The 22,212-nt window shown below is 36.7% G+C and overlaps 1 protein-coding gene across 2 annotated transcripts in view; it reads left to right on the forward strand.

The window, feature by feature from the left end:
• Positions 1-538: 538 nt before the first annotated feature.
• Positions 539-22,212, forward strand: part of NOVA1 (NOVA alternative splicing regulator 1) — a 154,667-nt gene continuing 132,993 nt past the window's right edge. Inside the window, exons 1-2 of one of the 2 annotated variants that reach the window (XM_034062325.1) lie at positions 539-989; positions 2,825-2,968. In XM_034062325.1, the coding sequence (XP_033918216.1) occupies positions 854-989; positions 2,825-2,968 (280 nt within the window). In that variant the 5' untranslated portion in view covers positions 539-853. Of the gene's footprint in view, positions 990-2,824; positions 2,969-10,406; positions 10,484-22,212 lie in introns of those variants that run through there. The other variant, XM_031049075.2, reaches the window with a different exon arrangement.

Below are 22,212 nucleotides of genomic sequence, written 5' to 3' on the forward strand. Positions count from 1 at the left end.
CTAACCTCTCTTGCCTCTCCGGTTTCTGCGGTGTAGCCGGGGGCAGCGGCCCCCAGCCCAGGCACGGTCAGTGAGCACAGCCAGGCAGCCTCCCGTGCTCCCAGCGGTGCTGCTGGAGCGCAAGAGGAGCAGCGCCTTAAGGGCAGAGATCCCCCTCTGCTCTGCTCCCCACCCCCGTGCGCACGAGCCTGTCACTGAGGGAGGGCACGAGAGCCCGGGAGCGGCGGTGGCAGGCGAGCCGCAGCGGCAGGCGCGGCACTGGGACAGGCGGGGACGGAGCGGGGCTTGGGGACAGCGTGAATCATCTCCCACTCACTCCCTCGCCCACCACTGACACCGCTCGCTCGCTCCCTCCCTCCTTCTCTCCCTCCCTCCCTCTCTTTCCCTCCCTCTCTTTCCCTCCCCGCCGCCTCAGTCTCACTCGTTCTCTCTCCCCTCCTTTCCTCTCCCACTCACTCTCTCCCCACCTTTCCTCTCCCACTCTATCCTCTCCTCCTCCTGTCTCACTCTTTTCACTCTTTCCCTTCCTTCCCTCTCCCCTCTCTCGCCCCCTCGTTCCCCTGTCTCCCTTCTCCTCATCTCCTCCTGACACTGCAGTGCAGCTGCTCCTCTAGCCCAGTCCTGCCCGCTTCCCTCCCTCCTTTCCCTTCCCTCCCCCCGGGTGCCAGATAAACAAGGCGCGCAGCATCCTCGACAATCCGGAGCTAGCTCTACGTTTTCGAAAAGGACAAGAGAACGGGACTAGCCCCCTCCCCTCTTCCTCCTCCCCCTTCCTCCTCCTCCTCCCCCCTTCCCTCCCTGCCCCCCCCACCACAGAAGGGAAGAGACAATTCTCCTCCGAGCAGCAGCAAACATGATGGCGGCAGCTCCCATCCAGCAGAACGGGACCCACACCGGGGTTCCCATAGACCTGGACCCGCCGGACTCCCGGAAAAGACCGCTTGAAGCCCCCCCCGAAGCCGGCAGCACTAAGAGGACCAACACGGGCGGTGGGTATATTCTCTGTCACCTCCCCCCCCGCCCCCCCTCCCCACCCACCACCTCTCCGCTTCTCTACCTGCCTGTCTGTCTCCCCCCTTCCCCCCCCCCAAACATTCCCATTTCTCTAATGTTATCATTCATCAAAATGGCGTCGGTTTTCAGCATCTACCAGTCTTTTTATTTAATATCCACGCTGGGGCTGCACAGCCGTGACCCTACGGAGACTAGGAGGGAGCACAAGGGGCTTCTGCAGCCCGGTTATCTCCCTTGCCCGGCTAACGATGGGTGAAAATAAATGGCAGCTGGAAGGAGATTGCAAACGCACTACCCTCCTTTCACATCCTCTGGGTCGCAAGTTGAATCTCAGCCTTGCCGTGCGTTTTCCTCCTCCTTGGCCTCGCTTCTATTGTCAGCGCGTACGCGGCGTGTGTTCGCTGTGCTGGGGGCGAGGGCTGGCTGGCGGCGGGGGGGTCTCCGCTCGGCTGCGGGGACGCGCTAGTTAACATCCTGCCTTTCCTGGAGGAGATGAGTTATAACGGGACCAGCACCTCCGCTGTCCATTTGCGCTGGAGTCGTCATAACAATGCACCGAAGCAGAGGTGAATTTATTTGCCCAATATTAGGAGCAGCGGTCTGACTGCGTGGTTCAGCCGGCGATGTTCATAAGGTTGTGCACGGCTGTAACACACAGGCTCTTCTGGAGACGCTTGTAGTCTCTGTTGAGAAAAGTAAGGTGAACGGAGATCGTTACTTCTGCCTAGGGGAAAAAACCCAGAAACTTTGTGAAACAGGTTTCATGATAAGAATTTTTACATCCATTCCAATGGGACGTTGCCTTAATTCCTGGGGAGAGCCCAAGTCTGGGGAACCAGTGTATTCTAATTAATTTGCACTTTTCCGAACCTGTTACAGAAGGTCCTTAGACTTAAATGTAGCTGGATTTAGAAGTGGGGTGAGGGCACAGATAATTGTGCGGTTGCCGAATCAAATGGGGAATCCTTTTGCCCCCCCTCCCCCCCATTCATCTGTGTATTTTTTTCCTGTTCCGATTGTGTGCTTTAACACTAGTGGTGGGTAGAAGACTGGCATTGTCTATCTCGTCATCTTTTAAGTGTATTTAAAATAAGTGACTTAGGCTTTTGATCAATTGGGAAAAATTCTTCTTAATGTCCTTTAATTAATGAGCTTAAAAGAGATCATTGTCACTTAAGAAGTGCTAAAGGAATACATCAGGATTACTTAGGCAAGTGATTCCATCCGCACCATGTTGTTTTCTTGGCAGTGTCTGAAATGCTTGGAATAAAACCCCATATTTTGGGTGGGTTATTTGGTAGCAGAGTACTTGTTTTGCTAACTTAAGAAGAATGCAGGCAATAGCTAATTGCTATTCTCATGTGTTTGCTAATGGCAAACAAATAGCCCATCAGAATTTACAATTAATTCCTTTTTAATTTGGCATTTCTTTTGCAGTATTTTCAAGCAAGACTGTAGTTGTCACTAGTCACATTTTCGTACAGGGCTTTATTTTTTTTTAAGGGGTCTGATGATTTCTTCATGCTGTTGTTGGCATTGGGAAAAAAAACCAGCAAGCACCTTTGAAATACATTTTTGATATTATCATTTTACAAAACTAAGGAATCTGTGTGGATTCTTTATTGCTCTGAATATATATACATATTTCAAAATATTAAGGGTATAGTCTAAATGTATCTTGTAGAATAACGCAACTGGTTAGATGTAAATGCACGAGTTCAAAGATGTAACATTTTGTTTATTTGTGGGGCTGGGGAAGAAAAATCAAAGTTTGTAAGCCATATTAACCATGCATATCTCAATTTTTCAGAGGATGGCCAGTATTTTCTAAAGGTCCTCATACCTAGTTATGCTGCTGGATCTATAATTGGGAAGGGAGGACAGACAATTGTTCAGTTGCAGAAAGAGACTGGGGCCACCATCAAGCTGTCTAAATCCAAAGATTTTTATCCAGGTAGGTGCAAAAATTAGCCAATTCTTTCTTTATGAATCCCAGGGGATGTATGTATGTGTCATTGTGTTTCATATAGTGGTGACTACGCTACCAGTGCAGCTGGAACCATTATTTCTCAGAAAAGTATGTTACAGAGTGCAACAGTGAATATAAATGTTCTGTCTTGGTGTATGGAATGGGCTGGACACTAACTACTTTGAAAAATGTTTAAAGATGTTTACAGTGTTTCTGCAAAAGAGTATTTTCATTAACATTCACTGATTTGGTTTTTAGTTTAAAAAAAAGAAAAAAAGGAAAGATATCTAGATTTAAGGAACCAACTTGACAGCTGGCGTAAAAAATAATTATTCGTTTGAAGTTTCCAGACATTGTAATGACAATTAAGCTAGAATCAGTAAAAATGAGAGGCCGCTTCCTAAAGAATGGGCCATTTACTTTAAATCCATTATGTACCTTCTTTCTGCTTCATTGCTTTGTTCGCTGGCTCTGGAGTGAAGTAAAGCGGACAAGTGCGGTTCTTTAGATACTCTTTTTATTATGTTTATCATGATGGTGGAAGAAAAGTAGTATAGAAGTGAAATACATTGGATGAATAATAAAATGAGTATTTTATCAACTGTAATAATGTGTGAGAAATGTATTTTAATATTTGCATATAACAATAATAAATGCATTATTTTTCATTTCTCTTTTATAAGATTTCTGAAGAGGGAATCATATAATGATATACAAAATTTTAGCTTCTGCAATCCAATACATTTTTCCCTAATGATGAACAAATTGGCATTCTGTAATTGAACTTTGTTCTAGGGGACTTAAAACTGGTGCAAAATAACAACATAGCTAACACTTTTTGGTGTTTTGATTTTGTCATTTTGAAGAATAACTGATGGTTTAGGTTCTCATTGACTAGCTACTACAGACTTTTTTCTCTTGGAAAAATAAGACTAGCTTTGCATTTGATCTAGTTTAACAAGATGACTGAATTCTACAGAACAGTGAAGGCAGTTGAGTATGAATGTAAACAGCACAAACACTGAAGCATTTAGCTTTCCCATCCTCTAACTTCAGTGTCAGGCAGAAGTGGATAGTTTTTTATTAATGGAGAGATTGTGGTCTATTTACAATGATGATTGTTGATATAGGAATTTTAATGCACCTGTTGTATGTATCCTTAATGAATGTAGTTTGTAATACTTAAATGTCAGATGTTAAAGTGTGTAGATTTTTCCTGTTCAAAGATACAGCTAAAGAAATCATGCTTGTTGCCTTTGAGGTTTGGAATGTTTTTTTTTTCTTTTTTACTTTAGAAGTTAGAAAAAATGATCCTTTATTTTGAAAGGTATGTTAGGGTAGGAAAAAAAGATCAATGTAGAATTGTAAAAAGTGTTAGAAAAAATAAAAGCATTCAAAAGAGCCTGATTACAGAATTAATAGCATAATCTGGATAAAGAGCCGCAATAGTAAATTAAATTCACTGTCAGTAGATGAAAATGAAATAGATTTTCTGCATTATACATGTGGTGGTATCAGATATGTAAGGATGTTACGGAATATTGGTGTTTATGAAGAATATTGCAAATACCAAATTACAAGCCTTTTCATTTTACTACAGTTTATTTACACTCACTTGGAAAGGACACTGCAAAGATTAGAACTTTTGTTCAGTGCGCTAGCAGAGTTCCATTTTCTGATTAAATTAGAATTACATATTTTTTTGTGTGGTAAATTGTAATGATACAGCAGTAGTAGCAGATGAACCTTTGAAAAATAAAAATTAGCAAGCTAGAAAGACAAGTAAAAATGTTTGTGACAAGCACATGCTCTCTTAAAATCACTAGTAATATAAATAACTTAAGGCAGAGAGGCTCAAGCAGTTTCACTGTAACAGGTGCAAATGAAGTTCAAGTTTGATTTCATAGACTCTACTTTGCATTTGCAGCCATGTTGCATCATACAGAAAATGAGTGTTTTAAGGAAGTTGGTGAGTGATACCTGCTAAAGTGTGGAACAGGGATGGGAAATGGATTACAGTGTGGCTAGCTCTTGTTAGTCTTTCTATTTATGTTTGACCACCAGCCCCAGGAATTTTTGGAGGTCCTGGCATTCCCTGAGCTGATGGCTTTTGGGTTTCTTCCAGACTCTCATGCTTATATGGCGTTAGGTAATACAGACCTTGTGAAATAGCTAATACAAAGACATGGTTTATTTTTCTTACAAAGTTTCTTAAGCAATTACTCTGTTTTTCTATTAGGGAGTTACTTAGTCTGTACCTCTGATGCTTGTGACTAAGTGTATTTAAAGTACATTTTGCTATGGAATGTTCTCCTGCTAAAGCTTCTGCGAAACTTTTCTTTCTGAAGTTTTAGATCAGTCTGAGTAAGTTCCTGTTTGGAAAGGTGGAAGTTGGTTGTAATATGTAAGTTGTGAGTGGTTCTGTGATCTAATAGTGTTCTTTTTTTTTCCTGCTCTGTGATATAGGACTTGAGTGTACAGACTGATTTCTGTTGGAATTATTTTTGTGCATCAAAAGGTGACTTAATTACTGAAGAAATATGTGGCGGCTCTAATTACAAGAAATTGGAGGAAAAAACAGCTTTGCACTAACCATCTTAGTTTATAAATTAGGAAGCAGTATATACAGTATATAAATACATTGCCGACCAGTAGTCTTTTTGCATATACAATTTATTCTTCTCTTTTCATGTTTCCAGCTTACTTTCTCTAATTGTCTGGGCTTTTACAATTTGATTTTGTTATTGTGCTTAGATTTTTCCTGGTTCTTTTTTGTTCAGGCTTGTTCCCCTAGATTAGTGGAAATGAAATTAAAATGGCAAAATATGTCCTACTTTTAAACTAAATGGTACTTATCCTTTCTGCAGAGAAGTATTGAGTGTGTATTGACTATCAGGTTCTGGTCCAAAATTTAAACACAGTCATAGCTATGCTACTTTAATAAAATGAACTTCATAAAGAAAGTGGCTATCCTGTGAAGCTATCGTAATGTGTGGTTTTATTTTGAATAATATAAAAAAGTTTTTCTGGTGTATTAAGTTGTCATTGTCATATCTGTTTCTCTATTCTGAATTATAGTGAGCACTGGACTGAAAACTACTCTGGACATGTGTATTTTTTCCCGTTGCAAATGCTGGCATTCACTCTTGCTTTCTCTGTCTCTCTGTGCTCTCTCTCCCCAGTCTTTCACATGCACACACGCACGCAAAATTATGTTACATCGCATCATGTTGTTTATCTTGAAACAGGATCTTGCCTGGTCTGAACTTGGTGCTTGAGTGAATTTGAGCTCAGTTAGTGTTTTTCAATTTGTTGGAATATGAAGTCATATGTATACTGAAATTAGATCATATTAAGAACAGAGATCAATAAAACTGTAATTAAGTGGGGATAAGGTTTTACTGTTTTTAACAATAGATTAGCTGGATTGTTCTTATAGCAGATTTCTAATCAGTAGTGATCTAAATGTTTGGGGACTACAAAACATAGGAGTTTCCTCCCCTGCCTCATGTAGATAGTGTATGAAGTGTTGTGTGGCAGTGCTAATTTTTACCAAGTCACTTGTATTTCATATGTTTTGTTTGAATATCAGACTTTTCTGAAACATTCATGTTTTATGGGATATAGTCTAGCTAATCTTTGTGCAAGAGCCCTTTTGAATAGTTTTTTATTCTGTCCCATAAAAACCTTTCAAATTCATTGAATGTGCAAGTAACACAACTTTAAGGGAATTTATAATTAATAAGTTAACTTCCTAGCTTCATTACTCCTGTTAAACTGTTAGGAAGGGGAATGGTATAATATATCAGCTTGGTTCACCATTGTTATTTCCTTTATATAATAAAGGAATAGTCATGTTAATTTATAACTCTTAAAAAAAACAGCCAAAAGTCTAGTAGGGAAAAAATCTGTATTAAAAGTCAACACTTAAAATAATGAAGAAAAATACTGCTTTTTCACCTGTAGAAGAGAAAAAAAGAGTTAGAAGCATAACAGTATTAGTTATTAGCTGCCTGTTGTTGTGGTTCCTTGAAGCTGGTTTGTCATACTTCAAAAAATGCATCTCACTTTTATTCTGTTTTTTACCTAGTGTTAACATTAGCTAACTAAAGACTTCATAAGTGTATATTTAAGATTTTCAGATTCTGATGGAAATATTTACATATATGAATAACTTTGTGGAGAATGGGACTGAAGAAATTACTAATGAGTGAGTAGAGATTTCAAAGGTGGATTCTAGAGCTGTGTAGATTTGTAATCACTGATCTTTCTACTTTTTTTTTTTTTTTTAAAGACCAACCACCAAAACCCCCCAAGTGTTGATTGCCAGCTGTTCAGACAGATAATTCTCAGTTGGACAGTTGTCTGTTGCCTGGTTACTGGAACAGAATAAAAAAAAGTTAGCTTGTTAGCCAGCAGATCCTTAGTATTTTACATTTAAAAAGAAGCTGAAACTAAATATGTAACTTGGTATGATCTTCAGATTTTTACATATCAAACTCACCCAATGTAATATCACTTAGCAGCTTCTCATTTGGTAGGTGTAGAGAAATTTTGAAGTTTAAGTAGAAATTTTGCACTGATTTCATCTACATGTGGGGACTTGTGTTAATGAGTGAATTAACTTTGACATAGTAAATGGCTTTGGTTTGCAAGAAACTGCTTTGTCTTGTGTGAGAAAGGTTTAAAACAACTTGTGATATATTTGGAATGGTTAGGCTAACTTTAATAAGTGATACTGATTATATGTGTGCTTGGTTGGTTGAACAAAATGAGTGTGTCTTACCACAGAGAAATGCCATATTTAATAATTTTTAACTTTTTTCTTGTGATTGCTTTGGACTAATTTTCAATATAATTGAAAACCAGATGATTATCAATAGATTAGAAAGCTTATGTAGATGAAGGTGCTTTCAGTAGCAGTACTGTTTTTTGATAAAGTCAAAATTTCTCTAAAGTAATTATTCGTTAAGAATACCTATTTAATGGACTTCTGAATTCTGGAGAAAAAAAACCCAAACCAAAACCCATAAACACACACTCCATCCTCCCCCTCCCCCCAATCAACCAAAAAACCCAAAATGTAAGAAAAACAGCAAGAGTTGGTATGTACTAAAAATTTTATGTTTTTCTCTTTCACAGAGTTTTAGATTTCCATATAATACTTCAGTGATATTTTACGGAGAGGTCAGAGTTTTGATGGGTGTTTGTCAGAACATAGGTCTTGGAGCTAATATTTGAAAAATACAAACTGTGAATGTCTGAATCTCTTCATTGTTTTCCTCATGCAGTAAAAGAAACATAGTCTCACTTTTCTTAGTGTGTGCAACCTGTAACAAGCAATACCTTTTTTAAAATACTTCTCGTTCTTGTTTGCCCTTTAATTAATTTCAGTAACTTAGATATTGTTTTCAGTAGTTGACCACAGAATTTCTTTTATCAGTGGTAAGTAGGTTTTTGGCCAGAGGGAGAAACCTTGGATTTAGTGAATTTGTCAGACTGGCTTTTAGAAATGGAGCATAGAGAGATTTGGGAGGAGGGCTTGCACCTGATTGCTATCTCATTTCTGTCTTTAGACACAGTTCTAGCATAAAGTTAAGCAACATCTGTAGAGATTTGACTGGCAAACAGCTCCCTGGGACTCATTGTTGCATCCAGCAGCAGGTGCAGTCAGCTTTGCAGTCCATCTTGAAAAGAGGTTGGTTTGTTTTGTAACATTTATCAGCAGGCCAGTGGAAGTTAATGACTTTCAGGAGTGTAGTAGTTGTCAGTTGTTGTCCAGTGTTGGTATGATGCAGGTAATTGTGCTGGACTGGTGAGAACTGTGGCAGTGTGCTTCTCACGTTGCACTGCAGCTGCTGTTGATCTTAATTAATCTGACCCTCAGAGGCTGCAGTGTCATGGTATAAAATGCAGGACGTATTAGAAAGAGAAAGGCTGCTTTTGCTACTCTTGCTGATGACGATGTTTCTAGGTAGGCCTTTTGGTTTTCTAATTGGGCTTGCTTGACATTAGCATAAAATTCTCAATGTACTTGAATCTAAAGCTGTAATGTATTTTTTTCCTGTTTGCCAAATCTGTCTGTGAAGTAATGAAGCTGACAAAAATGTTTTTGGAGTGTCACCTTTATAATGGACTTAAAAAAAATTGCTTCTTTTCTGACAACAATTATTTTAAGTGAAGAAAGCTATATTCTTTGCATCTAGTATGAATTTCTGGCATACTGTGTAGTGTGTTCTGTAGTGGGGTACACTTGGTACTTGTGCTGTTTAGTTCAGTCATGGGATTCGGATTTATGGTAACGTGGAAACACGTAAAATTGGAATTTGGCATTTGGCAGTTGGAATAAATGAGTGTGCTGTGCATATGCAAGACAATTTATTGTAGATACGCTGATATCTTCCTGACTATATGAGATGACTTTAGGAAACTATCAGATTTCCTGCATTCATGCTGATATTTGAGGCCATTCTGTCTTTCCATCCCACAAAGGAAATATCAAAACAGATTTTAGCCAGAGATGTAAATGTTACGTTACAGATTTGTAAGGTTCTGTTCCATCCTATTTTTGTTTTGATTTCAGGGGTATCTGCATCCCAATTTGTGATTATTCATGGTATTATAAGGATTAACTGCATTGCTTGTATTTTAATTTAAAAATCGAGAAACGATTGTCAGGATACTGTTTTAAATTTGACAATTATCTAAATTTCTATCCCCCTATATTAACTTGTTTTCACTTTAACATATTTGATAATTAATTATGGTTGAATCTGATTGGAGTTTGCTTAATATTAAATGTGCAGTTCTTGATTATAGCCAAGCATTAAAATCCCTTTGCAAGTACTTAACTGGTCTGATTGAAAAGTCAGTTTAAGGCAGTATTTGCAAACATGTCTATGGAAGTCAGCTCCCAGCTGTACAATGATAACATGCCTTTAACTTTTGAAGATTAATTTATGACTCTTTGCTTGAGGTAGCTATAAGTAATACTATTGTGCATTGCTCTCCTCAGCTTCTGAATTGCAATAAATTTTGTGTAGGTTTTAAGTGTTGTGCATAATTGATGAACAAAATCAAGTCTCCTTTATGAAAGGCCAGAGAACATAGGTTTATGTGTGAAGTAGCTGATCTAAATAACTAGCTGTGTGTGACCAGATAGCATTTGAAAGAAGAGTGTATTAGGGACCAGGTTTTAAGTTATGTGTTGGTGAAATGAATCATCTGGAGTCAGATGCCTTGTGAGGAAGAGACACTTGTCAACTTTGTGTATGTGAAAGTGATTATGTAATATCAGCATTTGTTGAATATAAAGAAGCATAAATCTCAGACAAAAATTCGTATTTGCCTGGTCTTGTAGATTTTAGTTTTTAAAAGACTAAACATCTGGTTTTCATCATTGATCTCTCGCTGCATCCTGCAGGGCCTGTCATCTCAGCATTGACAGGATCAGATGAAAAATACAATCAATGTGTTGACATTTTTTTGAGAATCACTCAGGTAAGATTACTTGTTATACAGAACTACAGTGAAATTCATGGCTGCTGCTAATGTTTCACCAGTTGGAGCCTTTGCATTCTCAATCATTAATTCAATTAGATACTGAGGTTCTCTGCATGTTCCCTTGTTTCTATTTTAAAAGCACTTTTTGTGCCTTGCTCAGTGCCATTTAACTCTCTTGTAATTTCCCACGTAAAGAGCTTCACACATTTGTACTGTTTTCCTCCACTTCATAGAGTGGCACTTCTTTGCTTGAATCAGGAACCGTAGTGCACACCTCCAAAACTCTTGGAAGATTTGTATGTACATGTATTTTATTTTCAAGTAGTGACTTTAGTTTTTAGATTCTTCATTGGCAATATGGGAAAGAAAATTCTCTGTGAATAGCTAGATAATCAGAGGCAGCAGCAATTTATTATCTTTCTAGTGTGTCCAAAACTCTGATCTTCAAACTGTACATGAAAAATTACAAATATTTAAATGAATATACAAGTGTGGAGTCTTTCTGTAACATAAATTATTGAAAATATTCATATAAAGTCATGCACCAGAAAAGTAGGGAATGGCATGTGTCCATTCACTTGGCTTTGTTGAGCATCCAGTGTGCTTATGGAATTAAAACTATATCAGAATATATTCCCAAAATGTTGGGCAGTGAAATATCTGCTGTGGGCTGTGTGGGAAGGGGGAGGACAGACCAGTTAGGCCATATGCAGGATTGGAGCTTGATCCAACTGAGGTTTAAGTTTTGTCCCTGTCTGTGATCTGAAGTTAGGAAATGCCAGAGTGCAGGTAAGATAGTGATAGCAGTAGTAGCAGCAGAAGCAGCAATTCAGGTGCTACAAAAGATACTGCTTTGACAGCAGTATTGAGCTGGTGTTATAGAATATTTATGTTTTCTTGTGATCTGGCAGCATACCAACAGTTTTCCTGAGAAACACACATAAGAAAAGGGAAGTAGGTGGCTTTTTATCAGGTTATTGACCTGGATTTGAAGAAAACTTCTGTGGAACAAGAGATGCCCTTCTGGCATTCTGTCAGCTGGTTTTCAGAGATCTGCAAAGAAACTCTGCTACTGGATGCCTTTATAAAAGCTTTATAAAGCTTTATAAAAATGATATGTTGCAATGAGACCTGTTAGACTTAGAATGTGTATGGGGCTTGTTTTCTGTCTTGCATGTGCGTGTGCACTTTAATCTTTTTATGTCTTCTACTTACTGTATTAGATGGACACTTGGTGATTCTATCAATCTAAAATAAAACTTGGATTCCATAGAATCTCCTTATTATATCACTTCCTAACTTCTGAGTTTTTTATTGTGCAGTGCAGCACACCTAAGTGTGCCAGCTGTTGAGATTACTTTTCCTGAAGCAGCATATAGTTTCTAGCATAGAAAAATGCTCAAAGGGAAAAAAAAGGGAAGTGTTAACTCTACAAAGATTTTATGTTTGTTTAGATTGGTAATGCCAAGTGCTCATCTACTATTTGCACTGCTTTTAACAATAATATATGTACTTTATAATTTTATAAGCTGTTCTGTATGGATTTGCATCTAGGACTAGCTGTTCTAGTAAGTGCGAACATGATACATTAAATGAGTAAGTTTTTATTCTAATTAATTGATCCCAAATAATCAGGAAAAGATTGGATTATTTTGTACAATGAGCAGGTAAACTCTTAGGACTGGACAGAAAAGAACCTTTATAAAAAGGTGTTACCTTGTGTAGCTAATAAGCTCTTCTTTTTACTTGAGTTTCTCATGGGGTCTTTCCCTGAATAACTAGTATTTAGAAGAAGGAAACAAATACCTAGGTAGCCAAATTTTAAATCATGTTGTTAAAACCAGTATTTTTTAGGTGTATGTAGAAATCCAGATGTAATTACAAGCCCTAGAGCTTTAATCTTGCATGTTCTTGATGAGAAAAATCAGTGAAATGGGCATAAACCTCCTTTACATTTCTTGTACCTTTTAAAAACAAAGCCTTCTCAGTTTATGGAAGTACTTTTTAACCTTCTAGTCTTAGAGACATAGCATAGATAGTGGTAGCAAGGTCAGTGTTTTGAGTTAACATGTTAATTTTATTTTGTTTTTTTCAGTTTTTAAGTGGTAGTAGTTATTCTTTTGTTTCTGTATTGCCTTTGCCAATGGCTCATGTTTTTGATAGTACTTACTACTTGAAAGAATGTGGGTTTTGATGTTCTGAAATAGTTCTGGTTCAGTCCATCACACTATTAGCTTGACACTTCCTCTTTTGGAGGGTGCAGATATGTGAAAGGCAAAAAACTTAAGTAATTCATAATTATAAAATAAGTACCTGATTTTTCCCTTCTCCAGCACACATCCATATGTTCAGAATGAGGAAAAAATAAAATCTTCCTTTTTTTTTTGTCCTTTTTTTTCATTAAATTTTTGATGGAAAATCTTACAATGTGAACTATCATGCTTTCATTGTCAACTAGTACAGAAACTTGTTAAGTTTCATCTTGTGCGAAATCCTTTTTGTATTTTTTCTAAAGAAGTCTCTGCTTGTGAATTTTGGCAGCTTTGTGTGGACTGTCTGAAGATCACTGATTTTTTTTTTTATTTATCTTGAACTATTTGGCATTTTATTAGAATGTCTGGTTCTGATCTGGGTGCCTTGTTTCTCTCAGTACAGACTTTCAGAAGTGATGACAACAATTTACTAAGGGTTGCAGTATTTCAACTGCAGTTAAATGTTAATGACCTTTTCCTAAAAATATGCATACAGTTAAATGGGCTCCTAAGATAATGCAGGGATTGTTTGAATGTGTGTATGAGATAAGAATAGGTGATTTTAATGCCCTTGATAGTTGTAAGCACAAAGGTGTCCTAATTTGGATGGTTTTTTCCTGTAAAAGATTCTGGGAAGACAAAACCGAGACAGCATGAAGGGGTTTTAGTGTAAATTAGAATATATTAGTAGCACTGGTTTTGTGTGATGAGGTTTTTATATTACAAAGTATGCTTGCTTCGGAGGTGCAGATAAGCTGATAATGGCTATCTGATATTCAAGTCAAGTGTGCTTAAAACTAGAAATATTTCATGAACTAATATAAATTCCATATTTGTAGTATGACCTGTTTCCATTGGTCTAGAAAGAGGTGTAATGCTGCAATGCTTATTTAGAAGGAAAAGTTCTATTAGTTATCTACTGAATTATAATTTATTTGCAAACCAGGTTATTGGCAAACTGAGGGAGAATGATGGCATAATCCCCCTTTGTAAAGAAACGTGTGAATTGTAGTGCAGATTCAGATCCATAGATACTCTGAAAGTCTCTTAGGTAAGTATGTAGAAGACCAAGATACCTTAGGTCATTTGAGTAAACTTTATCTCTCTGGATTGAATGAAGTTCTGCTCTGCTTTAAGAAGGTTCTGTTGTGTTAATAATCCCTTCAGAGTGCAACAGTTTTCATGTAGCATTTTAATACTGGACTCTGAAGGGACTGACACTTCCCCAGTTTCTTTCTGTCTTGCTCAAAAGCAGTGGTTTCCATATTCGATTTCAATAAAGATGCTTTTTCTAGATAGAAATAACTTACTGGTGTCATTTCTTTCAAGGTGTGCGATGTCCCCTGCATTTGCCCACTTCCATGGGGGAAAATTGAGAAATCTTGCTAGGCAGGCCATCTTACAGATGTTGAAGATCATTAGTAAGTTGTATTTCACAAAAGAATACTATGTATATGCTGCTTATTTGGGAAAATCCAATGATTCAGTCTCAACAAGTATTTAATTTCCATTTTTAATCTTTAAGTTATTTTTTTTTTAGAGGTCCACATTTTCCTTCTACAAACCTTTAAATTCTGAATCTCAGAGTTCAACATGTTCTAAGTGCTGGAAAATTTATAGTTTGTTTCATAAGCAGTTCAAAATCCATCTTATTTTACTTCCACTTTTAAAGTTAATGTTCAGAATGGAAATTCTCCCAGTAAAATATAATTCCCATTCTGATAAATGAAGGTTTTGTGGCAAGTAAGCCTTCCTATTTTTAGATAGGTTGAAGATTTCAGTCAAAAATTGATTCACTGTTTCCCATGTTTTGTTTTGCATGAGATTGTTGTTTAAACCCAGCAGGTAACTCATTACAACTTAGCTGTTTGCTCACCCACCCCTCTCCCCCAGATATTACACTGAACTAAAGCATTGCTTACAGTTGTCCAAATTCTTTATATATATGGGTTATTATAGTGAAACACAGGTCTTCTATCTTTCCACTGCTGATGTGCTGCTTGTTACAGAGAAAGCTCTTACTTTCAGCAGAAAAGGAATACAAATACTTGTTTCTTGAGTATAAGGGCTGAAAATGAGAATTTCTTTCATATTTGCCACTGCCTTCCAAGAAAGTGAGTGGAGACACTCCTACAAAGGCAGTAAAATTGTCAGCATATTCTGTACAAAAACATTGAATTTGGGTAAATGCTGAATTTACATGAAGTGAAATATGCATCCAGTCTACATAGTCTCATATTTGGTGCTTTCACATAGGGATAGATAAATCGTAGAGTATTACCACAAAAAAAAAAGGAAAATTCTGCATATGATTCCAATTTATATCTTTTGGTAAAAGACTTCTAAGGGTTTTCCTTTTTTCTAGCAAAGGCATGTGGGGTGTGGTTTTTTTTTTTATTTTATTAGTTTGGGGATTTTTTTGTTCCTGGTGCTTGTCTGTGGTAGTATCTACTGCTGCCTTTTCGTCTGAGGAAGGATGTGTTCTCTCGCCATTTTCTAGCCTTGCAAGCAATTGTAATTGAGCTTTTCTTTGTTGGATAGAGCTGTTTGAATCTTTATTTGGAGATGCCTTTCTTCTTACATTCAATTCTAATATAGTCAAGTAAGCAATGAATACAGGAATAATGCATGTGCTTTGGTGAGGATCCCATAGGATGCCTTTTCAGTTATAAAAAGATGTTGATCAAAACCAGGTATATAATACACATAATCAGTATCAGCTTGCCAAATACGCATGTTCTCCCCTTTCGGCATAAGAATTTTGTAGTCTGTTCTTTTAGTTTATGGTCTCTTTGCAAGAAAAAAATACATTGCTTTAAAATTCTTTCCCGTTTTTAGTGCAGAAATGCAACTGTTTATTAATGCCAAAAGCAGGACAAACTGTAGTATATATAATCAATAGCGTTTTGTAGTTGTCTTTGTATAAAAGCATGGCTGGATTTTCTGTTATTAAAAGAATAATTCCACATCTTTATGTATCGCTGTCTTTTTATTATATTTGTAAATCTGTTCAGTAATTCTGTGTAGGAAAATACTGGCTTTATGTCAGTGTGTGCCACTCTTACTGAAAGGTCCATTTTGAAAGAGAGGCATTACATCTAATCCCAATTCAGTTACAAATCCTCTTCAAACTAAAAATTTTCTAGAATCTGTTTCCATTTGCAAATAATTGTTCTTGTTACATGCATTGATTTGTTTTCTTTTGTTCCGGCATACTTGACTTTAGTTTTAAAAGGTGTAAATCAAAGTTCATGAAGTATGGAACCTGATAGAATTATAAAAAATTATAATTAGTGAGAAGGATTTTGTAATTAAAGCTCTAATCTGAAATGTTACAAGGCACTAAGAATAAATTTGAAGGAAATATTGGCATTTTCACTTAAAAATAGTAATGAAGCCCTATTGTCCTGTTTTTTTTTCATTATTATGTAAAATGTTTTGACTTGTCTCTTATAAGGATTGTTTGGACTTTTTATCAGGGAGGAGACTGATAAAGTATGTATGGAAGAACTCTAATATATGTAGCATTCTGCTTTTCAATAAGGAAAAAAGGTGGAATATTTTGTGTTTTCCTATATTCTGGATAGTCCAGTTACACAAGCCTCTGTTCTTTCAAAAAGTTGCCCTAATTTGTTTATAGAAAATGAAAACCTAAAAAAAAAGTTTTGGTTCAAATTCCAATGCCTTTCAAGTTATTTCAGCAAAAAATTAAACATTGTTTTTACATCTGCTTAATGTTGAGCTTAATAGAAACTTCCTGTAAAGGTAATGACAGATTCAAGGACTTGATATTCATTTAAAAACAAACAGGAGAAAAAAATGTGGTGGCTCTTATTGAACTCTTGTGTGTTCATATTTAAGATGTAGTCTGTGTTTTTAGAGTAAGACAGCGTGTTCAAGAATATAACTGTTCTAACTGTTCTGTGATTCTGTATTGGTATTGTTTGCTTTCTGTTGAAATAGTTGTAAAAGAACCAGCCACAATTTGTGGGATGTAAGGGAAAGGGTGGAAAATGCAGTGGATGACTGAGTGGTGTATCTTTACCTTTGTTTTGTACTCCTGAACAAGATCAAAAATGTTTGCAATGGCGGCTACATAGTTATTTGGCGACTAAGATATAAACTTTGTTTCCGTGCACATCTTGATTTCATTGTATAAAAGTACATGTCCCTGTTTGAGTTGCAAAAGGAGAGATTAATATTATGTAATGTTTCATGATCATTGTGTGAGCTCCTTGCTTACTTATGCAAAGAAATATAAAAAAACCCAAAAAAGTCCCTCTGAACAGCTGAAGTGACACCAAACACCAACTAAGGACTCTGAAATCAAATATATTAGGGCATGATTTGTTTTGAACTGCAAGTAGAATGTATGATTCTGCAGTAATAATTGTTCTGAGTTAAGGTCAAATTGCACATGAAGAAGAAATGCATGTGAGGTCTATCTTCACTGCAACTGATGTCTGCACATGTGCTATTTCACAGTATGTTTTTCATCACATGCAAAACTGGGGGAATATCTAAGTTGTTTTATTTGTCCATTGTCAGTTAAGACTTAGTATGTCATCAAGTAGATTAAAGGCTTGAGAAGAAAAATAAAAGATTGAAGATACTATCTTTGAGAAACTTATTCTTACTATTAGTATTCATTTTGTACTTTAGCCTTTTACTAATAAGGAAGCTCCAACATTACTAACACATTAGAGACATTTGTTCGCAGGGTTTTTTTTACTTAAAAAAATACATGTATTGTGCTGAATTTTAAAAATACAGTATAGGTTGACCTACTGTATTATAAAAGATAGCATTTTCTATTTTCAGATAAAATCGTGCATTTTGACACATTGTTTAAAAACTAGAACAGCTCTGCATATGAAAACACAAACTGTGATAATTAGATAGATATGCCATATGTGGTAGTTAAGTTGGCATATATCTCAAATGGCATGTTTAATGTACTGTATTACTGCAATTAGTAATTTTGCAGCTAAAGGCTGTTAATTCTGTTATACTGACTCCCTCTCATGAACCTGTAGGTAATGATGGCAGACCTTCTTCTTTGCAAAGCCTTGCTTATGATAACTTAAAATGTAGTTATCAGCTGCTGTATTTTTAGGGGAATCTGAGTACTGTGTGGTCCCTGTGATATTCATAGGGTTTCTAACTACTTCAGAGTTTCAAGACTTTTTAAAATAATGGTACAGTTACTATTGAGGGATGGTCAGAATGTTTGCTGTGATAAAATGTCTGTAATGAGGAAAGAAGGAAGGTCTGTTTTTCCATATAACCTGTTTTTTCTCAGTGCAGAATTCTCACTTTTTAAGATAAGGTGAAAGATATTTCACCATAAGCTCTTGAGAATTGTTAATAGTGATTAAAATCCTCACACCTGGCCTTTCCACACTATGAAACTAGATAGAAATCACTGGTTGCTTGACAGAAATGACAAGAGAGGAAAGCAAGACTTCTGAGTACAACCAGGTGTGGCTGGGATGGAGTTAAATTATTTCTCAGAGTAGCTTGTATGGTGCTAGCTTCTAGATTTTGTCAACATTTTTATGGTCATAAGATTCATGTTGTAACTGTTGCTGTGCAGTGTTTGCACAGTGGCAAGACCTTCTCTGGCTGCCCACCCTGCCCTACCTATCCCCAGTGACTAGACTGTGTGTGTGTGAGAATTTGTGAGGGGATGCAACCAGGCAGATGACCTGAACTGTCTGAAGCTATTCCATGCTGTACAGCTTCATGCTAGAAACAAAATGGAGGGGAGGGGGTTTTAGGTAGTGTTCTGTTTGGAGAGTAGCTGAGCAGTGGTCTGCCTGTGGGGAGGTGGTGATTGCCTTTGCAATTTCATTTTTTCTCAACTTTTTTTTCTTTACTTACTAAACTATTTTTATCTTGACCTGTGACTTTTCTTACTTTTGCTCTTCCTGTTTTCTTCCCTGATTCTGCTTGTGGGGATGTGGGGTGGTGGTGTGGGTGGGAGTTAACAGCTTTGTGGGTTTAGCTGCTAGCCAGGGTGATCACACCACAGGGATTATTAATCTTTTTGTATTGTGTAAACATTTTGCCTTCATAAAAATTGGGGGGTGGGGTGGGGGGAAGGAGAGGGCACAGGACCCAAAATTTCACTCAGTTTTGTCTTGTTATACTGGAAGACACTGCAAAGAGTTACAGAAATTGACTGAATTTGCAACTCTGGATGGTGGTTAGGTCCTCATCTGTGTTCCCTTCCATAGGTCATTCTTGGAGTGCTTCTAGATTGAGTGTTTAAAATGAATGTAGTATAGAAGACAACTGAAAAGTCTTTTGGGAAGCTAAATTCAGGTCAGTTACTAGAAAGTAGGTGTGGAAAGGACCTCATAGTTTAGGGACTTCAGTTCTCTGATGTCCTTCCAGACAAACCCATAAAATCTCATAATCATATACTTTAAGGCTCTTCACCTGCCTCAAAATTGAGGTGATGCTGCCAGTTCCAAGCTTCTCCACAAGAGAAGTGCAAGGGAAAAGCTTTGAAGTGTCTTTACGCATTGAAGAGATGTCCTAAATTAAATAGGATAAGGATGACAAACGAAAGTGTGCACTATGAGCTTGGTGCCTGTTTGTGTAAGACTGTTCAACCGAGCTGGTGGGAGCTTCTGTAGCAAGGTAGAAGAGCCATTTCTTTTCCCTTTGTAAGGTTAATGTGATTTAGTAAATTAAAAGAACTGCTGTCCTTTTTGACAGAACTGTTAATGGGACATCATACTCATACAATCATACTCTTCAGTCATTAAGTACAATTCCAGCATATTGCACGTAGCTGTAATTCATAACCCCAGTCTCTGGGAGTACTTTTAAAGACAAATAGGAATTTCTGAAATGGTATGATTTCGTTAGTACTGGAATTTGCTGCTCACTCAGTAGCCTTTATTGTGGAAAGTATACATGATTCCTTTAATGAAAAAATAGTATTCAGTCTTTTAGCTTTGACAGATTCTTATTTAAGAGTCAAGCGACTCCAAGCATGATGTCACATGAAGATCTTGCCAAGTTCATAGATGAATAATGTGTGAGTTGAAAATTAGTTTGGTTGGTAATGAAAACTGTTGGAATTGAGCATGGCATTCTTGACAGATTTCTATTACCTTAAAACCAACCGTACTTTCTGCTAATTTTCATGAGATTTTGGTTATATTTTCATTCATGTTCTATATGGTCTCAGCCATTTTCAGGCTGGGCTCCCTTCTAATCTCTTTTCATCTTAATAAAAAGTTGCACATGAAAAATGCAACCAATTGTCTTTGCCTTCCCCAAGCTTAACCTTAATGAAATTTCAAAGTTAAGTTGCTGGAAGCCTTTAGAGCTTTAATTTCCTGTTGTTAATTGTATCTGTGTTGTACACAGAAAAGCTGTGGAAACCAGTATGTAATCTTGTAACTAGTATGTAATCTTGTAACTAGATGCTAAGAGACTTGTTGCAAACAGGTTAGTGAGAAGAGTGTTTACTAGACTCCGTGTCTAAAGACCATTGCCTTGTTCAGCTCTTTTACTGTCATTGATTGTAGCTACTCTCTAACCTCTCAGTGATTGTTTTTATGGCATGAATTATTGCTGCTGCTTTGGCAATGTGGAAGTTTTAGATTTATTGCAGATTTTTTTTTTTGCAAAGGCAGGTGAGAAATCAAAGCATAATTTTTTCAACTCTATAAAAAATCTGCCCCATTTGCAAATATTTTCATGGGATGAAAAAGTTGCTTCTCTAGCTCAGTATCAGTGAGTTTTAAAATATGGCTTCAAGTGCGATCTGCAGTAGGTCTTTATAAAAAGGGACAGAGCTTGTGTATTGGGATGGCAGTTGTGTGTCTGTGCAAATTAATAATGAGGTCATGTCAAAGATATATGTGCCAATATATATGCAGTGTGGTGCTATGTTAGATATATCTTACCTTTTTGTTCTGGAGTTCTGTTGAAGCTTTCTTGTCATTTCAGCATTATTTGTCTTTTCTTTCTTGTTTACAATGGTTACCCAGTGTGAAATTTAGCTTTACTGGATTAGATTGATGGTGATTTCTAGGAAATGGACAAGAAAATGGAACTGGAAAGAGAAACCAGTTTCAAATATTTGATCCAAGCAATGCTCAGCCATTTGATCTCTAAACTCGTTGGCTAAAGATTTGGGGAAAAATTGCTAATTTATAAATTGAAGCCATAAGAAATCCTGTGTAATCTCACGGATTTTTGTGAAAGGAGTATAAAGAGGCTTTTTGTTGGTTCTGGGCCTGTGATGAATATTGTTTCATCAACTGGATAAGTTTTGGAGTTTAGGCTGGTTTAATGCTAGATATGAGATTTATTTTTTTTTTTAATAGAAAACAATTTTGGTTTTAAGGTAGCTTTCGGTAACTTTCATAACTTTTGTAGAGGTCAGTAACTTTTTTTAACTTTGATTTGGTTATCTTAAATTGTAGAAGTGACTGTAGCTGTAGTTTTGGGCAGTTTGTAAAAGTCCGTATATTGGGATAAAAGAAGCAACAGTAACATCTCAGTAGTAACAAGAATTGCTGTCTTGATAATAGAGGAATTTTATAATAAAATTTGTAGTAAAATGTGGGTTTGGATTCTGTTGTGCAGTTCCACTCTATATGTAACTGAGGGGCCATTAAGTCTAGATATTTTAGTGCCTACTGGAAGTTTGGCAGTTCGAAGTTCTTACAAATTTGTGTAAGAGGTAGTGCTAAGACCATTTTTATGGTTGAAAATATTTTGCAGCTCAAGGTTCCCTCACAATATGTGCAAAGTGGGATGAAGTATGTTTTAGGTTTCTTGCAAACAACCCAATTGCTAGCTTTTTCCTGAAAAAAGTTTATTGTCTTGACTAATCATGTAGGAACCCTATAGGATTCCTGTATTCTATCTCCTGTTAGAAATGCAGTACAGAAATCTGTCCTTTACCTTAAGGAATTTACCTTCTAAGTTACTGTTTAGGAGGTGAGATCAGTTTTGGAGTTAACTTCATGTAGGAATTCTGTGTGTGTGTTTTATGCATCATATTGTTATATGGATATTTTTCTAAAATAAGTTTACAGAATTAGTTTGATAAATTTTGTCATGAAAATTTGTGTCTTAGACTGCATCAAAAAAGGTTAGAGGTGTCTCTGAGGTGGCTTTGTTTTGAAGAATCTACAAAATCAATAAAAGATTTCCAGTTACTAAGGGTTTTTTATCATTTTATGTTAATTTTTAAGTTTCAATCAACAATCAAGATAAGCAGTTGGTAAGATGAAGCTGTTTTGTGACTGTCACTTAATGCTGCCTGAATTTAAAATTATCTTTTTTTTAATTATCATTGAAAGATATTTTCAAATACATGTAGACCTAAAGGTCATAACTCCCTTTAAAAATGCCCTTTTGCATTGATGTGGGGATGTGCAACCTTTAAATATTGTAACTGAAAGTGAAGTCTTTCCTTTTTTTGTGGTACTTCTTGGAATT

This window comes from Melopsittacus undulatus, chromosome 4, assembly GCF_012275295.1.
Source record: "Melopsittacus undulatus isolate bMelUnd1 chromosome 4, bMelUnd1.mat.Z, whole genome shotgun sequence".
Taxonomy (NCBI): domain Eukaryota; kingdom Metazoa; phylum Chordata; class Aves; order Psittaciformes; family Psittaculidae; genus Melopsittacus; species Melopsittacus undulatus.